We start from the raw sequence: 9,320 nt of genomic DNA, 5'->3' as shown, positions 1-9,320 counted from the left end.
AGACGAGGGTATCATGGGTAATGTAGTGTGAAAGCTAAAACCACTCCTGCATTAGCTGCTAACAACCAGTTTAAAGTCTCTTACAGCGGTGCTAAGCTATTAAATACATTGACTCAGTTGTTCTTGAGTACAGGTAACTTGTACTTTACTTGAGTGTTTTAATTTTATGTTACTTTTAAGTTTCACTCCACTACAATTATATTGGTAAAAGAAAAAAATAAAATAAAACGTTTAAATTAATGCCTCTGCCACATCAATAATATTCAACAGTATAGCCTAATATATACTGTACATATAATACTGTAACACTGACCAAGCCCTACTGCTGCACTGAGCACTTTTAAATTGAAAGTATATTTTGCTGATAGTACCAACCAACATTTAATATAGAGAGACTTTTACCTGAAAGATTTTTTTTAGTTGTGGCATTGATACTCATATAAGTAAAATATCTGATTGCTTCTTTCACCACTTGTCTTTTACTCTACTCAAGGTGTATTACATATGTATTCAAACGTGTGCAAATACACCATCTATATTTGCATATGTACAAATTTCAAAATAAACACATCTAACATAATGATGCAATGATGAAACCTGCACATTACAGTATTTAATAGTTGTTTTTATTTTACATATTAGATCATGGCCCCAAATTCTGGGCTTTAACACACTTTAGATGCCACTGTAAAACCTGAGCCATGCTGAAGACAACAGTGAGGCCATTAGTATTTGAACAGACTGAATGCACTTAGGGCTCTTCAGAGAAATGACTTGTGATGACGTTAGTGACGTTTTAGTGAAAGAGATGCTTCCCAGATTAGAGCCACTGGCCTTAGTTTACTTCTCTCAAAGACTGGGCCTCAGTCCAACCAATTGGCTGCAACCAAACAGTACTCAACTGAGGACACGTTTTGTAGTACATGTGTGCGTGCACATGCATACATATGTTTGTGTTTATGCTTATGTTTCAGGTGTGTATGTGTAGTTGTATTGTTGGAGTATGTCCCTCTACCAAAAACTGAAGAAGTAATAAACAGAAACTCAATTTCATTTTGTTCCCCTGATGACATAAGGTTCAACATCTGTTCCAAAACTCTCACATCTCATTGTTTTCATCAGGTGGGCTTTAGTTGTCACTTATTTAAGTTCTGTATGGGGAAAATATTTGGAGTAGCTCAAATTAGCCTCCTGGCTGAACCCCTCCCTTCACCAACACATGAAATGTGTAAGACATTGTAAGTGCATTAGCTTAATCCCTCCTATCTGGCTCGCAGTGCTCCAAGCATTTCAGCCAGCACACACATGCATGGAGGAGCAGACCTGAGGATGGAGCTGCACAAACAAGTATTCTCCACCTGTCTTTGACCTAAAATGAAGATATTGCCAAACAACTAGTAATCTGGAGGACTGGTTGAGGACAATGTTGAGATACAGCATACATGTGTGGATGTTATGGTTGCTTTATGCAGGTAATCTTTAGATTCGGTATATATATGCTGTAATAAGATATGAATATTATTTGTAAATATCTTTAAGCCAGTATAGTTGTGTCAGTTGGGTAATAATTTGTATATTTTTCTCTGTGTAGAATATAATACACAACATGTGTTTGTACAGTTGCTTTAAACTCTAGATTTATTTCATATGTCTGAAACATTTTTAATTGTCTAAATTTAAATTAAGCAATTGTTTGAGTAGCATGTTTTTTTTCACTTTTGTTTGTTTCTCATCTTTATTTTTGAAGTTCATATTTACATTTGTAAAACATTGTAATGGCTTGTAATCATTTCTTCAGGCACTTTGTCCAGTGAGGACGTCAGTGGATGTGAACAGCAGCCATGCCAAAATGGTGGCGTATGTGAGCGCCACAATGGAGGTTTCAGATGCCTTTGCTCCGAACAGAGCCAAAATGGGCGCCTATATGGGGGGGAGACTTGCACAATTGCACTTTCAGGCTGTGATGACATCCAGTGTGAGAATGGAGGAATATGCTCTCCTTTACTTGTAAATGATCAGCACACTTACACATGCACCTGCCTTGCTGGCTTCACTGGCTCAAAATGTGAGACCCCCACAGTCTTCTCTTTTGAGTCCAGAGGCTACATGTACATAGAGACACAGCTTCTAGACCCAGAGGCTCCTCTTCATGTCACATTCAGCTTCAAGACAGGAAGGCCAGTCGGCACCCTTTTGCAGCGCAGAGTGGACGACCTGCTCCTCAGCATCGAGCTCATGGACGGGCATCTCTGCCTCCACAGCCGGAGAGGTCAAGGCTCCAGCACACTGGTTCAAGAGCTCCCAGAGTACTTGTCCAACAACAAGTGGCACACAGTGGAAGCATCACTGGGCGGCGTGGTTAGTCTCATCAGGCTGCTCTGCACTGAGGGAAGCTGCACCAGAGACTCCAGCACTGAAGCCCAGCTGCTCGATCAATCCTCTGCTCTCCCCGAGCCAGGGACAGTTCGTCAAAGCCTCTTCATGGGAGCAGTAGCAGAGAGCTGGGGTCTAGGCAGAGCGGTGGATGAAACAGGCTACCCGCCTGCTTTTCTAGGCTGCTTCAGAGATGTGCTTGTGGACTCACATCTGGTGTTGCCTGTTATAGTGCCAGAAAATTCAGACACCTGGGCAAACATCACCGTGGGATGCAGTGACAAAGACAAGTGCGACAGCAGCCCATGTCAGAACCGAGGGCGCTGTGTGAGCCAGGGCTGGAGGAGCTACATGTGTGAGTGCCACAGACCATATGAGGGAAACAACTGTGCAGATGGTAAGACACACACATGCACATCCACTCACACTAACCTCTGCACATACTGTACAGGAAAAGCTCAGGTGGCACACTTATTGTCTGTCATTGATTTCAGGATGTTCTCCTTGACAAATGACTCTTTTGCAGGCAGAATTAGAAGAAGACATGCTGTGAGAACAAGTACAGGTCGAGTCAAGTTCAACGTCAGTCACGTCACTGCAGAAGTCTAAATGGTTAGCTATGAAGAGACGCTGCCCTGCAGGATGATAAAGATAGTCAGTAGACCTTAAAGGAGCTTACAGAGCTGGTACAAATAGCAGAGTTCAGCCACTCAGTCATGCAATTAGGAGGCATTCACCTGGGCAGAGGATTAAAAAAACGTGGGTTTCAGGAGTTCTACCTGGAAAGGCTTCACTTCAACAAATTAGCGAGCCTTGTGGACTCACACCATGTAGGCGTGTTTTCTTTGGTTGGCGTCCTCAGCAGCTTCCTCTGTTCAATGAAGAGGGATGTCATTGTCAAAACAATTGTCCATACCCTCACCTGTCTGTCAGTACAAGCTTTTATTAAGTTAATGAGAAGCTTCTGGTCCACAATGCAGATAACTGCACAACAATCAAATGTTTCATTTGCTTAAAGGGATAGTTTGACATTTTGGGAAACACACTTATTCACTTTCTGGTGTAGAGTTAGATCAAGAACAAAAGCACTGTCATGTGTGTCCATTAAATAGCTACAGCCAGCAGTCGATTAGCTTATCTTAGCTCAACAGCATGGAAATGGGGAATCTAAGTTTAAAAGGGCAATTCACTGTTACTGTTGAGGGTTTATGTACAGAAACACCTGAATGTTGCCGTTCCCAGCCAAGAAGCCAATTTATCCTGTCAAACTGCAAATTGTCATTTGTATATTTTCATTTTTGCACAGATTACACACCTCAGATATGACCTGTTAATTGGCAGGCAGTAGTTGTCGGCAGATTTTTTTTTTTACCTTTGGACAAACCCAGGTTAGCTGTTTACCCCTGTTTCCAATCTTTATGATAAGCTAGGCTAACTGGCAGCTGTAGCTTCATGTTTATTAGACAGACATTAGAGTGGCATCGATCTTCTTATCAAATTCTCTGGTTTTATCTAAATTTGACTTCTCTCTCTTTTCCCTGTACCCATACAGAGTATATCACTGCAAGGTTTGGAAACAAAGACCTGGAGAGTTATGCTGTCTTCTCATTAGACGATGACCCAGGTGATACAGTGACTATATCTATGTTCATTCGCACCAGACAGTCCAGCAGCCTGCTCCTCATTCTGGCCAACAGTACCAGCCAGTACCTTCGCCTGTGGCTGGAGGAGGGCAGGGTCAAAGTTCAGGTCAACAACTTTGAGACCCTGGGTGGTCGAGGTGCTGTCAGCGATGGCCATTTCCACCTGGTGACTGTGAAGCTGGAGGGAACAGCAGCCGGTTTGTCCCAGTCAGGGCAAGACCAGGGCTCTATGACCATCAGGCACATCCAAGTCCATCCTGGTGATCTGGTTTACGTTGGAGGGCTACCAGACTCAAGGGCCTCTGCTTCGTTTGGTGGCTACTTTAAGGGCTGTGTCCAGGATCTGAGGATTAACCGCAAACGATTGCAATTCTATCCAATAGAAACTCCAGTGGAATTTTACAACCTGGAGCAACTTGTTCACGTTGCACAAGGATGCAGCAGTGACAACGCCTGTGCTGTGAGTTATATCAATGCTGTCATGTTCACTATATTGTCTTGAATGAACTAGTGACATATTTCCATCCCTTATGTGCACCAATAAGGACAGTGGACATTGTAGAACTCACAGGGAGCATTGTTAGATTGATTTTGACTGTTTTCTCTTGATTAGGTCAACCCCTGTCTCAATGGGGGAGTGTGTTACTCCATGTGGGATGACTTCATCTGTAACTGCCCCCCCAACACTGCAGGGCAGCGCTGTGAGGAGGTCAAATGGTGTGAGCTGTCTCCCTGCCCCGCCGGTGCTGTTTGTCAGCCCCGCTTTCAGGGCTTTGAGTGTAAGTATCCTTAGATCAGGGCCTGTGGTTGCACGGTTCCTGTCTTAGGAAGAACATGTCCTAAAAATATATGACTGTGGGTCAGAAAAAAATAGGCTCTATGCTATACATAATATATTGTGCACAGCCTAAGTTACTATTCTTGTTCTTGACATGTAAAAAGATTGGCAAGAATAAGGATCCATAATAAATGTGTAAGCCTCTTATTAGCACATTTCTGATCTTAGTTGGTATCCACTGAAGGGACTGTCTGCAGCGTGCGGTCCCCTCAGGGCACTCATGGGTGCAGGCGCTGATTAATTACACTGCGGCTGATTACAGGAGGGAACAGAGTTGAGGCAGGGATCCTGTATAGGATTCCTCTAAGACGTGGTAATCCCTGGTCAGATTAAGTCTACCACCACATGCCTGTGGAAGTTTATGATGACAAGTCTTCCTGGAGATGTCACATGTTCACAAAGAGAGAGGGAGGGGAGCCACTGATCTAGACAAGCTGCCAGTCGAAGCCATTTCAGTAGGTCGCACTGTGTGCACTTTGCTGGCAGTCTGTTTTGTCTGTTGTTCAGTTTACCAGATTAAACAAACGGAAATAGTGTAAAGGCCCTAAAAGGCCCTTTAAAAAAAAATTTGCTTCATATTCTGAGTGATTACATGAATATATAGATTTTTTACTAAAGGCTGAGGTTATTTTACATAAAATGTCCTGTAATTGTGTTTTTGTCCTGTTTATCTTGGTGAATTGAATTGGGCAGGGCTCAACTGGGAAAGAGGCAGTGTCCCATACCTCCATGCACCAATAAGGATTGAGCAATGTTTGCATCATAACATGATGCCAGTTGCTGAATTTTTGCTTATATTGCCAACATTGTCAATCACATCTGATCAAACCACACCCTCACAATTCTGATAAATATTTTTCAAAACCATAGACTGTATATAAAAATATATACAGTCTTTATATACAGTCAAAGTTCAAAACCTTAACTTTGATTGTTGGTTATTTAGTAAAGAGTGTTTACTGTTATTAGAGTAAATTAACACCCCCTAAAAATCTTGTCTTTGCTGATCTCCAGTGGATCCCTTTTTATTTTCCTGCAGTGTTGTACAAGTGTACTTTAGGACACCCTGACATCACTATGATTACAGATGCAACCAGTCACACGGTCGGATGAAACAGGCTTGAAACTTTTAACCAGAGTGCAGTAGCTGCTTTACAGCCTAGTGTTGAATTATTCTTAAAGATTTGAAATCAGGTTTTCAAAGTATTTAATGTTTCACAGGCACAATTATTGTAAGAAAGGGCACTGTGCCATGGTACTGTAATTAATTTAATGATTGGGAATACCACATTAAAAAGTCTCTTCATTTTCTTTCTTTCAGGTTTGTCTAATGTGACATTTCGGGCTGAAAGCAGCATTTTGCAGTATCGGAGCAATGGAAAGATTAGGCGCAGCCTCACCAGTGTGTTCCTCAACCTCCGCACAAGACAGTTCGCTGCCACCTTACTGCACGCACAGAAGGGCTCCGACTACTTTACAATATCCATCCAGGACTCTCATTTGGTTATGGAGATCCAGGCTGGAGATGACAAGGTGACAGTTCAAAGCCAGGGTCCAGTCAGTGATGGAGAGTGGCACACTGTGGTGCTCAGCATGGAGAACAAGACACTCCCAACCTCCAGGTGGATCATGGCTACGGATGGAAGCCAGAAGGAGCAAAGCATTTCCAAAACAGCTACAGGGGACCTGGATTTTCTTAGGGAAGGAGCAGACATTTTCCTGGGGGGACTGAGCCTAGATGCTGGAGTGACCCTGTCTGGCTGTCTGGGTTCTGTGGAGATCGGAGGCCTTCTTCTCCCTTTCCACCTTGACACAGAGTTGAACCTTCCCAGACCTCAGGATGAGCAATTTGTGAGGATTAATGGCAATGCTGCCCCACAATACGGCTGCTGGGGAGTCAGTGTGTGTGCACCAAACCCTTGTCACAACCAGGGTGCGTGTGAGGACCTGTTTGACCTGCATCACTGCACGTGTCCCTCAGAGTGGACAGGGCCACTGTGTCAAGACCCGACAAACGCCTGTGCCTCCAGCCCCTGTATCTATGGCAACTGCATCAATAAACCTGGGGGATTCGAGTGCGTGTGTGAGCCTGGGTACAGCGGTGAACAGTGTGAGGTAGAAGTCGATATGTGTGAAAACAGCAATTGCAGCAATGGTGCCACGTGCCTCAAAGGCTTCCAGAGCTATGCCTGCCTCTGCCCTCAAAACCTGACAGGCCAGTACTGCGAGTGAGTTCGTTAACACTTTATTAATATCTCTCTGGCACCAAATAGTAACAGTTACAGTAACACACACCTATTAACAAGCTGATTTACACATTTGTTTCCTGCAGTGACAAAGTTCCTGAAATCCCATGGTACATTGAGACAAATCCGTAAGTGCTTCTTACGTCAGAGACCAAAAATAAACACATTTTCATAGAAGATGTTAACTTCATTTCCTGTCGTGTTCTTTTGTCTGTTAAGACTTCCTCAGTTGCCTGTAAGTGCATGCATGGGTACACGATGGAAATACAACTGCTTTAATGGAGGGAACTGCTCCGAAGCAGACAACACCTGTTACTGCCTGCCTGGCTTCACAGGACAGTGGTAGGACATGCATAATGATATTTAATCCTCTTTACAATGTGGGTCAGGTCCTAATGGGCCCATATGGGACTGCTCAATATTCAGACAGGACCACCCAGATTTTAAAGACTGATTTGTTCATATGTCTGAGACACACACAAAACCCTGCACTGGGCCTGAGCTTAAAGCTGCTATTGTCAGTCTATACTGAGACTGGATCAAACATTTATATGTAATGTGTGTGTGTGTGTGTGTGTGTGTGTGTGTGTGTGTGTGTGTGTGTGTGTGTGTGTAAGGTGTTTGAATTGATCAAAAACACAAGTTCAAATGTTAGTGTTGGTTTGTGTCTGTGCAGACGAACTAACAGATTTGCCATGTCAATATTATAATGTCATTATAGCTTGTTTCCGCTGCCCCCAAGTGGCCAATGATATAAATTACTACAGGAATAAGACTGCCTTTTTGCAATGTTTTACATGATGCTTTACATGTTTTTGTTCCATAATTCTTGTCCTTATTCTTCCATCCAGGTGTGAGAAGGATGTGGATGAATGTGCCTCGGAGCCATGTATGAACGGAGGCTTCTGTGTCAACTACGTGAACAGTTTTGAGTGTGTTTGCGATATGAATTACTCAGGTATACACTGCCAAATAGACGTCAGCGACTTCTACTTGTACCTCTTCTTGGGCCTGTGGCAGAATCTCTTCCAGTTGGTGTCCTACCTTGTGATTCGCCTCGATGATGAGCCAGAAATTGAGTGGGGATTCCATGTTAATGATTAGGCCACCTCCTTGTCTGTTATGGTCAAACTTGACTATTGGTCAAGAAATGGGGTCATGTTGCAGTACATTTTAATAACGTAGGGGAATTTTATGTAATCATGTAATGTGTACAGCCTGTTTATTCTATTTCATACAAAAGGGATGAACCACAACATCTGTTGGTGAATTCATCTTTCTCTGGACAGGCTGCTTCTTCACTGCTGTATGAATGATAGTTTGTCTTCTTTCATTTTTGTCTCTTCCTGTGGGCAGACACACATCCACATAGACATTTAGAGTAAATGTATCTACACAGTCTCAGTAGTGAAGCAAAGCTCCTCTCTTTCATGGCCTCTTGTGATAAAACAGGTGTGTATCTAAGACAAAGTCAGCAATTTCCTCAGCAATCAAGAGGCTATGTTCCAAATCTATTTCTTTTAACATGAGACTGTTGTTGCAGACCATGTTACCACACCTTTAGATAAATTAACAGATGAGTTTTTCTGATCTCAGCTCTGGACAGTTAACACGAGGAGTGAGTTCACAAGATCAGGCGGGGACAAGGAACTGTTGCAATAAATATCGTTTGTAAAATTATTTAATTTTATCTAGTGTACTGACGAGGTCAGTAATAGACATGTCTGTTGTCAACAGATTTATTTGGTAATTAATATTACATATTGCACCATATTTATTACAGTATAATAATTTTATCTGGTTCTCATACTGAAAACCACACATTAGAGTTTTCCTTGTGCCTTAAAATTTCCACTTTTTTCTGGAACAGTTTTCTAATCAGTGTATACCATATTTTATAACTGTTCAGGGACACACTCACATACAGTTATCATGTGCTGGAGATTCATAAAATACCTGTCTATATCTAGGAAGTTATGTATTTACAAATGTTGTAATGTAACCTTAAGTAAAAAAAAAAAAAAAAAAAAAAGAATATTCTGCATGCAGTGCATACAGCATCTGATCTGTAAGATGAAAACATAAAATAAACTTTGTGAAGTGTCTGGAAGCACTTTGCTTTTATTTAAAACTTCATATACATGAGTTTATTATCAAAAAAAAAAAAAAAAAAAAAAACCGCTGATTCCAGTTGAATAACTTTAACAAACAAAATACATC

At 42.1% G+C, this 9,320-nt stretch overlaps 1 protein-coding gene across 1 annotated transcript; it reads left to right on the top strand.

The window, feature by feature from the left end:
- Positions 1-1,788: 1,788 nt before the first annotated feature.
- Positions 1,789-9,210, top strand: LOC108883775 (protein crumbs homolog 1; the record flags this gene model as incomplete). The annotated part of the gene is made up of 7 exons (XM_018677249.2): positions 1,789-2,770; positions 3,926-4,476; positions 4,630-4,795; positions 6,176-7,082; positions 7,187-7,228; positions 7,320-7,442; positions 7,952-9,210. Coding segments are annotated over 7 exons (3,024 nt in total), but the record flags the coding sequence as incomplete, so codon positions are not given.
- Between the last annotated feature and the right edge of the window lie 110 nt (positions 9,211-9,320).

Source organism: Lates calcarifer, linkage group LG4 (assembly GCF_001640805.2).
Source record: "Lates calcarifer isolate ASB-BC8 linkage group LG4, TLL_Latcal_v3, whole genome shotgun sequence".
Lineage (NCBI taxonomy): Eukaryota > Metazoa > Chordata > Actinopteri > Centropomidae > Lates > Lates calcarifer.
The sequence above is the reverse complement of the archived record's forward strand: the minus strand, read 5'-3'. Positions and strand labels throughout refer to the sequence as shown.